The 14,350-nt window shown below is 53.7% G+C and overlaps 7 protein-coding genes across 7 annotated transcripts; 3 read left to right on the top strand and 4 right to left on the bottom strand.

The window, feature by feature from the left end:
* Nucleotides 1-109: 109 nt before the first annotated feature.
* On the top strand, nucleotides 110-2,869 carry KRP23_12496 (uncharacterized protein; the record flags this gene model as incomplete). The annotated part of the gene is made up of 2 exons (XM_067883121.1): nucleotides 110-819; nucleotides 898-2,869. 2 exons carry the CDS (start codon nucleotides 110-112, stop codon nucleotides 2,867-2,869), a joined length of 2,682 nt encoding a protein of 893 aa, XP_067739404.1.
* A 182-nt stretch (nucleotides 2,870-3,051) lies between these two features.
* On the bottom strand, nucleotides 3,052-4,691 carry KRP23_12495 (Amino acid transporter AVT3B; the record flags this gene model as incomplete). The annotated part of the gene is made up of 5 exons (XM_067883120.1): nucleotides 3,052-3,260; nucleotides 3,335-4,000; nucleotides 4,067-4,268; nucleotides 4,339-4,429; nucleotides 4,495-4,691. 5 exons carry the CDS (start codon nucleotides 4,689-4,691, stop codon nucleotides 3,052-3,054), a joined length of 1,365 nt encoding a protein of 454 aa, XP_067739403.1.
* Nucleotides 4,692-5,034: 343 nt separating this feature from the next.
* KRP23_12494 (uncharacterized protein) lies at nucleotides 5,035-5,295 on the top strand (the record flags this gene model as incomplete). Its single annotated transcript, XM_067883119.1, has 1 exon — nucleotides 5,035-5,295. The coding sequence occupies one exon, from the start codon at nucleotides 5,035-5,037 to the stop codon at nucleotides 5,293-5,295; it is 261 nt and encodes an 86-aa protein (XP_067739402.1).
* Nucleotides 5,296-5,480: 185 nt separating this feature from the next.
* KRP23_12493 (uncharacterized protein) lies at nucleotides 5,481-7,229 on the top strand (the record flags this gene model as incomplete). The annotated part of the gene is made up of 1 exon (XM_067883118.1): nucleotides 5,481-7,229. The coding sequence occupies one exon, from the start codon at nucleotides 5,481-5,483 to the stop codon at nucleotides 7,227-7,229; it is 1,749 nt and encodes a 582-aa protein (XP_067739401.1).
* Nucleotides 7,230-7,476: 247 nt separating this feature from the next.
* Nucleotides 7,477-8,427, bottom strand: KRP23_12492 (26S proteasome non-ATPase regulatory subunit 8-like protein A; the record flags this gene model as incomplete). The annotated part of the gene is made up of 3 exons (XM_067883117.1): nucleotides 7,477-8,087; nucleotides 8,163-8,241; nucleotides 8,323-8,427. 3 exons carry the CDS (start codon nucleotides 8,425-8,427, stop codon nucleotides 7,477-7,479), a joined length of 795 nt encoding a protein of 264 aa, XP_067739400.1.
* Nucleotides 8,428-8,575: 148 nt separating this feature from the next.
* Nucleotides 8,576-9,756, bottom strand: KRP23_12491 (7-methylguanosine phosphate-specific 5'-nucleotidase; the record flags this gene model as incomplete). The annotated part of the gene is made up of 2 exons (XM_067883116.1): nucleotides 8,576-9,486; nucleotides 9,558-9,756. The coding sequence occupies 2 exons, from the start codon at nucleotides 9,754-9,756 to the stop codon at nucleotides 8,576-8,578; spliced, it is 1,110 nt and encodes a 369-aa protein (XP_067739399.1).
* A 628-nt stretch (nucleotides 9,757-10,384) lies between these two features.
* Nucleotides 10,385-11,749, bottom strand: KRP23_12490 (uncharacterized protein; the record flags this gene model as incomplete). The annotated part of the gene is made up of 1 exon (XM_067883114.1): nucleotides 10,385-11,749. The coding sequence occupies one exon, from the start codon at nucleotides 11,747-11,749 to the stop codon at nucleotides 10,385-10,387; it is 1,365 nt and encodes a 454-aa protein (XP_067739398.1).
* Nucleotides 11,750-14,350: the final 2,601 nt, after the last annotated feature.

The raw sequence follows: 14,350 nt of genomic DNA, 5'->3' as shown, positions 1-14,350 counted from the left end.
GTTGTGCATTTGAGTCTGCAAATACGAACTGCTGACACTTTGAATTTTGCTGTCCTGCGCGGTAACGTTATCCTGAAGTCAGCAGTACCTAACAGCGTACAACCGGCACATGGTCCACCGCGACATGCGCGATCAAGAGCGCCTATCAACACTTCACGGGTTCCCGACACCAGTTTCCGGTGATACGGCGGAAGATTTGGCCGTGAAGGAACCGGTCGAGCGGAAGCCGTCACTTATCATGAAATGGATGGATTCTAAAGCAGAGACGCTACAGGGCTGTCCGTGGTTCGGGTGGGCGTTCGTCTACGCGTCGGTGCTTCTCGTCTTCTTCGTCTTCCGCTGCGCTACACTCGGGCCCCTGATCATGATGTACGGAAGCTCCAGCGACTTCACTGCAGGGGTGGTGATTGCAGTGCTGAGCCTGGGGCTTCTCGAGGACTTTGTTTGTGCAACGTACTTCGTGTGCGTATTATGGTTGTTCGACGCCTTCATGTCTGCTATGAGCAAACGTTATCCACAGCATAGCAGACGAGTGGCAGTTCGAGTCGGTGGCAGGCTTGCGACGTTCATTGTGTCGTGGATACTTTTCATCGCGGTGGCGGTGCCTTGTGTCGCTGATTTACTTCTCGTGCGCATCCGGAGTATGCGCTTCACATTTGATCTCGTTGCAATGGCAATCGCCGAACAGGATAACATTGGTGCCGCCTCGGTGTCGAATGAGGAGCTCGACGAAGGCTACGCGAATGCAGTGGCGCTGGGGATTGTGGCGACATTGTTTGCGATCGTGCGTACTTGCGCCTCGTGGGCGGATCTCTCGAGGTGGAGTCCTACGCAAATAGTGCTACCCTTTGCGAGTTCGGGGACTTCGCATCTTTATTGTGGCTTGAAACCTACTAGGACCGACGACACGTCCCCATCCAGAGTAGTTGAAACTCGTGACTTGTCTGAAGAACCCGCTGGTGCTCAGGATTCCTGCAGATCCACTGAAGACTCTGAATCGGATCCAAGCAGCCCCACCGAAGAAGTCCAACTTAAGCCAGTTCAGCCAGTACCAAGTTCAGGAGATGGCATGGGTGAGCGAAAAGCTGACGAAAAGGCTACTAAGGAAAGCCGATACGTGACGGTAGACATCCACGAAGGCAGTGCGGAGACAGTCAAACCTGTAGGTGACAATAAAGCGGCCTCCGGTAACCTTCAGCAAGGCTCTAACAGCATGACACGCAAGAAAGACAACTGCAAACGGTGCACTGTTGCTCTCGTCGGACTAGTGATCATTCCCGGCGTGGTGATGGCCATAAGCCGCGGTTGCTCGCCGTTAATCGCATACTCAGCGTTGAACACAACGCTCAATGAGCTTCTCGGACATGCGCTGCAACCAACAGCAGGCGATGAGACCGCTACAACCGAAGACGGCAGCCGACCATGGGCGGAAACTTTTATCGACAGCACTGAAGAGCACACGCTGCTTGGGGACGATACGCTTTATCGTCGTACCACGGGCTTCCACGGAGACCTCGCCTTTGACGTGGATATCAGCGAGAAAGACCCGCCAAATGTACTGCTGCTCGTGGTTGAGTCTTTTCGCTTCCATGATTCGCACTTCCTCGTCGGCAAGGAGGACCCCTCCGACTTGTTCAAAGGCACCAACATGACTATCACGCCGAACTTTGACAAGTGGGCGAAGCGCGGCATTGCACTGCGAAACTACTGGTCCAGTTGGCGCACGAGCCGATCGGTGGAGAGTTTGCTGTTTGGCCAGCTTCCGTACGATAGCGTCACGAAGTCCGGCATGACTGGAGGCCAACGCAGCACCAAGCTTGCTGGTTTGCCGCAGATGTTCACTGCAAAGGGCTACGAGACCTTCTTCACCACTGGCTGCAAGACGAACTACGACGGCTGGGATTCGTTTCTCCCCGCTCATGGCTTCGACACCGTTTGGAGTCGCACGGAGATGATGAAGCTGGCTGAAAGTGATCTGGGCATTAAGAAGAGCGACTGGAATGGGCCAGAGCATCGCGCTCTCAATTGGGGCGTGCACGACGATCTAAGCTTCCAGCTGCTTGGAGATCTCCTGGTGAACAAAACGAGAGATCAGCAAGAGCGAGTGGCCAAGGGCGAAGCGAAGAAGCCTCTCTTTCTGAATCACTATACGATCTCAAGCCACGTCAACTACAAACAGCGTCCGAAATGGTATCACCAGTCCAAGAAGCCGGACTTCTCAGCTCTGTACGAAGATGAAAAGTACGCGGACAACGTCAAGAACTACCTCGAGATCCGCTACTTCACCGACATGGAGCTGGGCAAATTCTTGGACCGCATGGCTGACGAAGGCATCCTAGACGACACTATTGTCGTCATCTCAGGCGATCACGGTCAAGGCCCTGAGTTCGGCAACGACGTCCCCGAGGATCGCGATGTCTCCGCAACGCGTGTAGCTGGTACTATCATCGCGGAGGGCCGGCTAGGTGACGCGGTTGGGATGGTTATCGACGATGCCACAGAGCAGTACGACATCCTTAACACACTGGCGGACATTACCGGCGTACCCGACGGAGGGTTTGAGCAAGATGGCGTGGGGCGTTCACTCAAGCGCAAGATCAAGTTTGGGGAGCGCATTGTCTACAGCAACAACCCCACGCGCAAAATGTCCGTGGTGCGGGGCCATGAACGGCTGCGGTACGACAAAGTCACCGACCAAATGCTGCTCCACAACGCCGACACGGACCACGATATGAAGGACGACTTACTACCTGAGCTTACACCTGAGGAGCGAGCAGAGTGGCTGAAGTGGCGTAACAATGGGCGGCGAGTCAACTCATATTACACCAAGCGCTGGGAAGGAAAGTGCTTGTTAGCTGCAGAATGTTAGGTAAAATAAAAGAATAGTCTTTCTTGTATTGTTCGCTGGCCGTCTCGTACCAATGTAATTGAATAAATGAACAACATCCTGGGACGGCAAATCTTCTGCATACACAGCACGACCTTTTTTTCTCTTTACAACGTATATTTTGCTTTTGCGCATGAAACTACAACAAGTTGTGCCACGAAGAGCTAGAGTACACTGTCGACGGCATCAATGACACCAGCGCCGAGCATGACAACACCTAAGGCCATCATCGTGGAGTGTAAGAGCTGGCGCAACCGCTTCCCACAGGTCGGTGGCTCGTCGTGAAAGAGGCGCAGGTGGAAGTATGCGGGCAGGATGAAGGCCAGCAACGAGCAGCACGTCGAGCCGATGAAGGAAATGAAACGACCGAAATCTGCAATAAAAACACACAAACGCGTTTTAACCAAACCATTGCACACAATTCCACAGGACCCAGCCCAGCCGTACCTGGGATGGCAGCAGCAATCACTGCAGTGAGCAGCACGACCCCGGCACGCAAAAGGACACCCTTTGCCTGAGTCGTTCGTGGGTTCTCTACCTTATTGCCGCACTTCGCCATCGGTTGTAGCACCTCGAACACGGGGAACAGCATCACGGGGTACGTGAAGAAAAGCCCCAAGCACAGGAACACCCTGACGAGCGTGACCAAACCACCGCTGCCGCTAAAGTTGAGGGTGATGACGGCGTCGGTATCGTTTCCAAAGGCGAGGTAGCCACAGATGCCGAAGGTGGCGTACAGTGTCGTGATGATCACAACTGTGCATACCAGAATCGGCGTGAAGTTTCGCTTGTTTTGCATCGAGTTCTCCAGAGGCAGCACCATGCCCACCCCTTCAAAGCAGTAGCTCGCCACTCCGAAAAAGAATGGCACACTCGACACCACGCCCACAGCCTCAATACTATCGTGGTCAAGTTCCATGTACGTCAAGTCAATGTTAAGCACGACCAGCAGTCCGAGGATGCACATGAAGTCGGCAAGGAGCGCCACGTAGGCCAACTCCTTCATGTGCTTGAGCAGCGAGAACCCAATGAGCGGTGGCACACACACGGACACCACCAGCCCCTTCGACACCTCCAGAAACTTATGGGCGTTCGACGCGATGAAAATCAAGTCTGCACGACAACAAAAATAAACGTTAGTACTTGCACTTCCACAAACGAATGAATTGACACTCGTACAGGCGATGCAGAAGCCCGTCTGAGAGACCACGAGGGCCGTGTTCACAATAACCGAGCCAATGTGGCCCATAGCAAAGTACCCAATCTGCCCATACTTGGTGACGCTCTTGCCCTGGCGCTTGAGTTTGTACTTGCACTGCACCACCAGCATCATGGCGTACGTGCTCACTGCCGCCACGCCAGCTAACGTCACGAGCCCCATCTACAATAGTAGGCACCAAAACACAAATAAGAACCCACCCTCCAGAAATGCCACGTCATGCGACACATACCAGGATTCCGCATTTGCGGAATGCGTAGGGCAGCCCCAGCACCCCGGAGCCCAAGAAGGCGATGCACGTGTTGATGAACGTCTTCAAGTCTCTGTGATTGCGTATTCAGTCAGTTCACTTTCCCCTCTGCTCGCATACGATGCGGAGTGAACGTACGAGGTGAGGTGCAGCGCCGCCTCCGCGTGTTCGTGCAGCGCTGGGCTGCTGAGGCGCTTGGGGACGTCGCCTTGGAGGTCCTCGTCGGCGCCCAGGCGCACGCTGAAGCTGGAGGTGGTGGAGCACGTCTCGGCCTGGCTGTCCAGCTCCACGGACTCGAGATCGGGCACCTGCAGCGACGGCGCGGATGTCTTCATGCTGCCGATAGTGCCGTTGTGGGATCGGTACAGAGCGCAGCATGTGTGTTCGTTAAAGTACGATTCAAGCCAGGACATGTTTTTCGGTGCAGTGGATGAAGCAGCTGGGTGAACGCGTTTGGCTGATGCTCGGCACGACTGCTGCCACTATAGGAGCTGTGTGATTGTGTCATGACAGACTTGATCGGTGGTAGGAGGACAGTAAGAGAGAAATGGCAAAAGGCAACTCCTAGTTGAAGTTGGCTGGGAATTGGCAAGGGGGAAACTGTCGCCTCGACCGTCGTGCAGGAGTATGTACGTGGGGCTGCGCCTCAAGTAGCGCACGAAAGAGACACTGCAGCTCATGAACGACAACATCCAGTTCTCCAGCCACCGCGACAGCAGCTACAAGGGCATGGAGCAGTTCCAGGTCTACCTGAACAAGACCAAGATCGATGGTACGTGGGAGCCACCAGGCATCGAGGACGAGCACGTGGTCGTACACGGTGCGGACAAGATCTTCTACACCCCTATCTCGGCCAAGTCCGCCTTCTCCTTCCACGACGAAGGCCGCATCTGCAGCACCGCAAAACCTGAGCCAAGGTCCTGCAAAAACTGCCTGTAGCCATGTTTCGCATCGATCACTTATTTTCATGTGCACCACACCATTCGCACTTACCGGATCCCGCGGGGCTTCCATACATTTCCCTCATCAAACGGCGCAGTCGGAGCTGCTCGCCACCTCTGCGTCTGCAGGGCTTCTCCGCGCGCCCTTCGTCCTCTTCCACCCCATTCAAAGAGCGAGCCAACATGTCGCAGGAGATCTACGCCACCCTGCACCTGGGAATGGACCACGTGCTGGCCAAGCTGTTGCTGGACGCGCCGCCCCTCCCCGAGTCGCTCAAGCTGCAGACCGAGACGCAGTCGCTCGGCACCACGTGGGTGCAGGTCACTGATGCCTATGAGAGGCGCAAGTCCATGCTGCAGCGCCGCAAGGAGAAGGAAAATACCAAAAACAAGTCTAAACGGCGCGAGGAGCTCCCAGCGAAGAAGAACAAGAAGAAGCAGGAGGCAGAGAAGGACTCGAAGAAGAAGACCAAGCACAAGACCAAGAGCAGCAGTTCAGGAACAACATCCGCCTCCCCACGCAACGGGAAGAGCTCTCCAAGCGTCAAAACGGAGAAGAAGAGCCACAAGAAGAGGTCAACATCGACGTCGCCGAGAGTTCCGAAGCTGGAGAGCGGATCTACTGCAGTCGAGACAAAGGCATCAGAGCAGCCGGATGCGTACGGCGCATCGATTCTGAAGAAGCTGCACAAGCTGTCCATGTGCGAGAACGTGACGTTCGGCTCGAACAAGTATAAGGCTATTGTGCGGTGGCTGGAGCTGGATAAAGGCAAAGATTCAGGGACGTCGCCTGAGCTCGTGGAGTTGCTCTCGAAATTGCAGCTCGAAGCAGCGGCAGAGAAGAAGAGCAAGAAGTTGAGTCGGAAACGCTCGCTTCTGACTGGGCCGTTGGACGACACACTGAGGTCTGAGCAACGAAACAAGCGGTTGTTGAATGCGGAGCGTGGTCGCAGGCAGAAGAAGTTCGCTGCGTATGTGGACGAAGATGAAGTGGTGTACGAGTCGGGAGAAGAAGAGGAGGAGCCGGAGTATAGCGGAGGATACTCCGATTCGGATGAAGCAGAGTTTATGCCCGAGCTCGATAATAGTCCGCCCCCTCAGAAGGCCAAGAAGCGTGCAGGACGGCAACCATTAAAACGGCAAAAGAAACTGGTCGAGGAACAGAAAGAATCGGAGCCACCAGCGAGCAGTGCTGCTGCTTCGTATAAGTCCTCTAGGGAGCAGTTTGCTGCAGTGGTGGCCAAGATCAGAGCGGATGAAGTGGCTTCAGGTACAGAAACGACCGGGACTGCTGATACCAAGTATTTGTCGTACGAGAAGAAGGCTAAACCTGTGAAGAAGGCTACGCCCGCTAAAGCAGGGGCTTCCTCGAAGTCTGCAATTGTACTGGATGATAGCGAGGAGGAGGACGAGGAGGAAGAAGAGGAGGAGGAGGAAGAGACCAAGGAGGCACAGGAGGATTCATCTACGGACGATGACCACGATATGTTCGACCTGAACGAAGAGGATGTGTACGTTGTCGAAGCTATTCTCTGCGTCAAGGAAGGACGAGCGCTACTGACGGCAGGAGGCCAGCGCCCAAAAGAAACCGACTTGTACCTTGTCAAGTGGGATGGCTACAACGAACTCACGTGGGAGCCCGATGAAAATATCCCGCGGCGACTCATTGATATGTTTCGAGAGCGTGAACGTGCCAAGCGCGCGTGCCAGTATCAGATCAAGACCGCCTCAGAGCGCAGGGAGGTGGTCAACGTGACGACGCAGGCGAAGGAGATTATTTACATGATCCAATGGATCAACCAAGAGGTGCCTGTGTGGGAGTCGCGCTCCACGCTTCCTACCAAGACGCAGGTGTGGCTGGACAAGGTCCTGGGCGCGGGCTCCACAGTCAAGAAGCGGACGAAGGCAGTGAAACAGTACGTATACCAGTAAGTGCATCAAAGAATGACACAAATGAGTGGAAGCGAGTTGCGAGTCGAGTATAAGTACGCTTCTCCTGTTTCGCGGCAACAGCTCGTGACGGCGCTACTCGAGTGAGTTACGAATCAAAGAAGTACAAATTGCAGAATGAATGAGTCAAGGTCACCTGTTCGGAGATTGATGCTGCGGCCACATGGCTACTGTTTCCTGGCTGTTGAGTGCGCTCCCTGATCCTTGCCGTGCCCTTTTCAGCTCCTCTCTATACGATACGGTCCAGTTCCGTGGCGTATGCGAGCGTCTCGCCAACTAGTCTCAGCGACGGAATGTCCGAAGCACCCAAGGACTTCTCCGGTGCCTTAAACCACACGCGGCCTTCGCGCACGACCCACTCTGGCTTCTCCTCCTGGATGTAGGTGCCAAGCTCAGTCGCCGAGTCGAAGATGAGCATCTGCTGTGCATCTGCCAGCGTGAGGCACTGGTAGGCCACCTCGGCGCAGTCTGCGATGTTCTCGCGCACGGTCTGCAGCAGCTGTGAGAGGAAAAAGCGGAAGAACGGGTTGGGCACGTTGGTGCGCGCCTCCAGCACCTTGTTGTACGTGCCCTCCATGAGGTACTGCTCCAGCTTGACCGCGAAGGCGATGTTGGGGTCCTGGCGGCTCTGCTCGGGTAGCAGCTCCAGCTCGTTGTGGAATTCGGCCATGCGGTTCTCTACCAGCAGCTGCAGCAGCCTCGTGCCCAGGATCGGCGAGTGCAGCGGCGACGGCTCCAGGCCGCTGTTGTAGTAGACCTTGAGCTGGATCATGCTGCGCTCGAAGGCCGTCATGTCCTCACGCAGGATGCTCAGCAGCGTCGCGCTTTCCAGCACGTGGCCTGCGGGACCGATACAAAGAGAATGGGGTGAATATTAGGGATCTGAAGCTGCGGATACCCACAAAACTCACGTACGTGCAAGCTGAAGCTCTTGCTTGGCCGTGGGGGAGTCCACGCCGCACGGAGGCAGCGCAGGAAGCGTCGTCAGCGCCATCTACGAGGTCGAGCCCAAGATGACACAAAAAGTCAGTCTTTCGCATCGTAGCGGACGAAAACACGCAGGGCTTGCACGCACCTTGAGTTGCGCAAGCAACTGCGTCGCCTCGGCCACGCGGTTGCCGTCAATGGCAGCGCGCAGCACCTGCGCCTCCTTATCTAGAGCCTCGAGATTCGCCGACATGGTCAATTGATCTTTAGTGTTGAGGGAGGATCGCGTTGTTCCCAGCAACTGTAGCGCAACTTAATTTGTTTGTTAACGTTGCTTGAAGAAGAGATGTTGAAAACATTTTGTTTGCAGATGCCAACACTTGACTTCAACTTGCTGCGATCTACTTGCCCGCCGCAATCTGATCGACGAGCATCTGCACTGGGGCGAGACTCGCGTCGTGGGTGAAGACGACGTCAAACAGATCGAGATACTCGTCCAGCGACTCGTCCACGTGCACGTTGAGGAAGCCGACGCGAATGACCTCTTCAGCGTCCAAGCCTTCAGACATGCGGACGTCGCCCCTCGAGTCTCCCAGTAGCAGCACATTACGACGCTTTTCAAGATGGGAATCTTTCCAGAACAGGGAGTCGAGCAGCACGCGCGCAGTCTTGTTCAGCGAGTGGATCAGCGCCCCGTCGAAGCCTTCAAGGAGCCCCTGGGCGTCGAACCGCATCATGTTGGACACGACGTGCACGTTGCTAGGCGTGAACACTTGACTATCGTTACTGGGTTTTTCACCCTTAGCATTTCCATTGCGTTTGCGTTCCGCAGCGAACTCCTGCTCCAACGCCGCGTGAATGACGTCGTAAAGTCCAGCAGAGAAGATGAGCGTGGGCACTTGCTGGTCGTGCAGCAGCTTCAAGAGCGGGTGGAAGCCCTGACGAAAGCTCAACGAGCCAAGAGCCACTGCTTCGTCCACCTGTTCCTTTGTCAACTTGTACTCAACGAGCAGTGCATGGGCACTGTTCCACCACTGCTCCATGAACGGCAGCTTCTCCTCTGCCGAGAGCGTCGGGGACATTTCCACCGGGTAGAACCTTGCAAACAGCTCCTGTTCTCCAGCACACACCTGTGGTTGCAGTACACTGCTGGTCATGAGCAGTCCGTGGCTGCTGTTCTCCTGTTCCAATGGGGCCTTGGAGCCACTCCGCTGCTTGTAGTACGGCGTCAAAGTCCGATCGAAGTCGGCGATCACCAGCAATTGGCCCGGCCCGTCCTCTGTGAACTTCCTCATCTTCCGAGCGAAGCCATCTGCGAGTATAGACAAAGGTTAGTGTATTTGTATGCCACTGGGCTATTATATTATGTAGTAGAATGATTACCAGGATCTCCGATAATCATTCGAGGGGCACGACGTTGGTGGCCATCGCTGTAGGAATGAGCTTGGATGGAGGGCTCTGCAAGTGACACATCGGTCCCAGAGCAACGAGAAAAAGAGCGAGACGCCCAGAGCGACCCGCCCGTAGCTGCACACAGCGGCAGGAACCCCGAGCGAGACGCGAAAAGCTGACGCCACGCCATTTTCTCGACAGTGAATGTCGATATCATACTGAGTACTAGTACTAAAGTACTTCGAAGTACTATTTATGATGGAGGTAAAAAACAGAGTACCTGTGTTTCGCGAGAAAACCGTGATCCACGCCGTACTGAACAAGGAGTACACCAAGGCCCTCTAAATTCATGTTATCTCAACATGATGAAAAATGGCGGATTCAGCGGAACGGGACAAAGAAATACTCGATCAACCAAACTTGACTTTGCAGGGGTAACTCATACTGCCCTTCATTGTCGTTGCTACAGCGTATGCAGAGTCTGAAGGCACAATGATCGGAACAGGCTTTTGGAAGAAATGCCAGATCGAAGAGCAGTGCAATCTTTTGCGATGTAATGGCCAATGGGCTGGACTTCAAGAACGATGAGATCGTTCGTAAGCTTATCGGCTTCTCCAACCAGGCGTCTGAGGAGAAATTAGACACCTAACGTCATCGTTTCGACATGGTACGTACGAAAGGTTCTAGTTTGTTACTTGTAGAACTTCTGCTCCTCCAGATCAAAGTGCAGATTTTGACGGCGTCGAGCCCAGCAAAAACCACGAATTTGGTATAATGAAAACAATACTTTGGCTCTACAAATACTACGCGAACCGCTTTCAACTTGCGGGCTGGACAGACAAGTCTTGTGATGGTATGGCGTCGCTACTCTCTCCATCCAATGGTGTCAGGCTGACTGATGACTTGGTTGTTTCTGATATCTTCTCATGACTGTACGATGCGAGCCCGGCGAATTTACGTGATAATCGACGCGCAAGTAACTGGGACGGGTACTCCACCAAATAGTACGACGCCGTCGCCAACAGAATCACCAGACCGAACACGGAAAACGTCTTGTCGTAGTAGTTCGTCTCCTCCTCAATCGATGGCGTGTAAATCACGAACACATGCAGCAGATAGACGGAGAAACTGATCTTGCCCATGTAGCGCAGCACGACCCACTCGAAGACCTGCGATACTGTGGACGGCAGGATCATCTCCACCACGATGAGCAGCGACAGCTTCACGCTCGTGAACGGCATGATGTAGCTGGTGGCAGGTGGCAGCGGTATGCCCAACCAGTCAAAGAAGAGACCGCGGAAGACGACGCTGAGGTAGGCTGCGATCAAGACAGCCTCGATGATACGAAGTCCGACGACGTGCATTGTGCGGAACTTGAACCCGGTGGATTTGATCCACGCGTCAAGCTTCACGAAGATGACAGCGGCCATGGAGCCCGCGATGAACGTCGGCAGGTGCATACTCAGAGGCTGTTTGTAGTAGTTGTTTCGCGTTGTGTACAGGCCTTCGTGGATCACCCAGACGTACAGCGGAACGAAGGACATCCACCAGAAACGACCGAGCTTGAGCACGGCTAGCACGAACGCCGGCAGGATGAAGTAGTACGAGATTTCCAGAGGCAGCGTCCACATCAAGAAGTGTCGGTGTTCCGGATGAAAAGTGAGCGTCTGGAACAGGTTGAAGTCTTCGGGCTGCTTCACCTTATAGTATCGGTTCTTGTACTCGAACGGCATGAGCCACAGCGAGATGGCCACCAACGCGAAGAGCGGGTACACTCGGAAGAATCGCTTGGAGAAGTAGTCGGCTAGCGTGTACCCCCACTCGCGGTAGGACACCTTCTCCGCGAACATCTTGATGCTCTTCTTCATGAAGATCATGGTGAGCAGAAAGGAGGAGAGCACGAAGAAGGCGTCGACGCCGACGGCGCCCATGTAAATGTCGTGCATGTACCTGGTGTGCTGCGTGACGACAAATATGACGGCGGCGCCGCGGATACCGTCGAGGAACAGGACCTTCGCGGCAGGTGACAAGCGAGGTTCAGTTAGATTGCTGCGTGGAAGTCCCTGGTTTCCATCGGAGCCCCTCAACTCTGCGTTCCTTCCCTGAAGCGAAGCGTCTTTCAATACACTGACGTCTTCGACCATTTCAATACGGACGATGTCCGTGTTTTGCTGTACAGTCATTGAATTGATGTTGCTGGTGGGGATCTTTCCGCTGAGGCCAGCCTTCCAAACACAACTGCGACGGGATCAAGCTCCAAACTTTGGAAGTGATATGAGTAGCCACCAGTTCAATAGTGGTCTCGTGAGATGAGTACCGGTAAAACCTCAGAGCATCCGGTGTAAGATTGTAAGAAAGCAAAACAGTAATCAATGCGTAATAGCCATGTCAGCTAGAATCTGTAACCAGTAATTCGAGTTCCCGTTCAGCATTGCAATGACGGATTCCCTGTACCTGTCCTATCACCCCAAAGATCGCTCACTTTAGTCACACAAATGCCTATTAAGCTAATAGCTAGCGCGCACCGGATCGCGTTGAAAGCTTCACCAATTTAACCGTTTAGCATCTTTCACTTGAATACATCAGCAGTTCTCACAGGAGACGTCGTTAAAAAGACAGCAAAACGGCGTCTAGTTTAGCTTGCTGTCACTCGGACATCGAGCTGGATAGCGATGAAACGACGTTGACATACGAGATCGTTTGGTTAACAGAGCCCGAGGCATACTCCTTCGCGATTTCCAACGGACTCGACATTCTGACTTGCTGCAGACAGCTACCACAAAACCTCACCTTGTGCTTCTCTAGGAAGCCACCAATGCCGATAACCGCCAACTTGCGCTGGATCCGGCATGAACTGCATACGTACCCACCGCACAACTTGCATGCTTTCGCTTTGGTTTTGCGACCGTCGTCCTTGACGGAGGCAGTGCATGTTACGCAGATGGGCGGTCGGTTGGAGTCGCCTGATTCCTTCAACTCGGCGTGGCGCTTCCGCAGCAGCCACGTGATCTTCTTCATCTCACTGCAGTGTGCATACTTGAGGGTCGTAAGATAGCCTGTCGCCATCCCAGGTACCACAAGCTTCTTGACCAGTGACCCTGAAGGATCCATGATACCCGAACCGTACGCCTCGACAAGATCAGGGCCAATCTGTCGGAAGATGCCGCACACTGTCATGTTTGCTCGTGTTCGACCAGGAAGCTCGTTTGTTTGCGGGAAACTGACCGAGTGGTAGATTTGGCAACCGATGCGCTCTCCGTTGGATAGCTGCACGGTATTCATGTACTCGACGAAGACGTAGTCGCGTTTCTTGACGAAGGGCGTGGAAGCAAAGGGAAGATCCATTTCAATCCACCTGACTGTCAATGATCGGAAGGGCTCATCTACTGTCGGTTTCTCGAGAACCGCTAGCACGGACCCACCGTTCATATCGTTGACGTACGCGGCCTTAATACGCATCGACTCGATCGTCGGCGCCACAGCCCCAAACATACAATCGTCCACTGTGCCCCACGTGGTGCCGGTCATTAGCAGCGCCGGGTACTCAGTAGTTGGCTTGCGCTCGACGTACACAAGCGTGCCTTCCGTCGACTTCAGCTTTTTCCACTCCCGCCCGTTGACTTTCGGACAACCGTCGGCGATAAACTCTTCGTATTTGATGAGCTGGGTTTCGAAGAAGTTGCAGGCGAAGTCCTTGAGAGAAATCTTATCAGCATCCGATAGTTGCAGCTCGCCGAACGGACTACGGGTGAAGCGCCCCTTGCCCATGCCAGATTGTTGTGCAGTGTGAGGTGGATGCTCGTGTGTCGTGGTGGGAGCTGGTCTGAAATTCAAATCCTAAAACGACTCTAACCATGTTTTTATGTAAAAACAAAAAACTGTTGCTTGTTTTCTGATCAAATAGGTACGGCTTCGTAAGATCGTACTGCCAGTAGGCCACTGGCAGACTGCCAGTGGCAGTCTGTACGCACGCGTGGTAGCCAGCTCTTACGCATTACATGTACTAGTACAATGTAGGGGCGGAAACTCTATATAAAGTGTAATACACTTTGAAGTACTTTAGTGCCACCGGCATCCAAAGGTATATGCATTTGGTTTTCACGTCGGCGGTCGTACTTTATCTGCCTGAAACTTGCGCATGAATCCGAAGGCTAGGCCCCGAGCCCCTCACTGTTTGATTCAATGTGCAGTATATGCATTTGCATTATGACTCCTGTTGCATGAGCAAACGTGGTGGTAAGGTGGCCTTCTACTAGTATTTGATGTTTATTTTTTTTTTTTGCATGAGCAAACGTTGGCTTTTGTTTGTACCGGTATCACAATCTTATTTATTTAATGCTAATGTGCCGGCCCGCTGCGATTCGAAAGTATTATAATTGCAGCTGCACTCGTCTCTTCGTGCACTCCGGTTATTATAATAATCAATTGATCAGCTACAATGCACGCACGCAGTGATGCGAGCCAACGACTCCTACACAATAGAGCATGCAGAGAGACAGAGTCTCTGCAGATCGCGGACAACAAACCACAAAGCTATTGGTCTTCTACATATCGACCCTCACCCAAAATTAGTCCCCCCAAAATCAACGTCCACCATTATCGGCAATGTTAAACGTGCTACAGTTACTTCATAACGTCTAACACTCGACTCCTTGCCTTAGGAAGGAGCACTCGCGCGAACCGCACGATGTCTGTGTAGCCGACGAGCTCGCATTGCACGTGTCTAGCGTTGAGACAATTGTCGTAAACGCAAAGAGCAACGGCCACTCCAAGGCAAAGTATTA

The sequence above is a fragment of the Phytophthora ramorum genome (assembly GCF_020800215.1).
Source record: "Phytophthora ramorum isolate Pr-102 chromosome Unknown Phyram_PR-102_s0015, whole genome shotgun sequence".
In the NCBI taxonomy this organism is placed as follows: Eukaryota; Oomycota; class Peronosporomycetes; order Peronosporales; family Peronosporaceae; genus Phytophthora; species Phytophthora ramorum.
The sequence above is the reverse complement of the archived record's forward strand: the minus strand, read 5'-3'. Positions and strand labels throughout refer to the sequence as shown.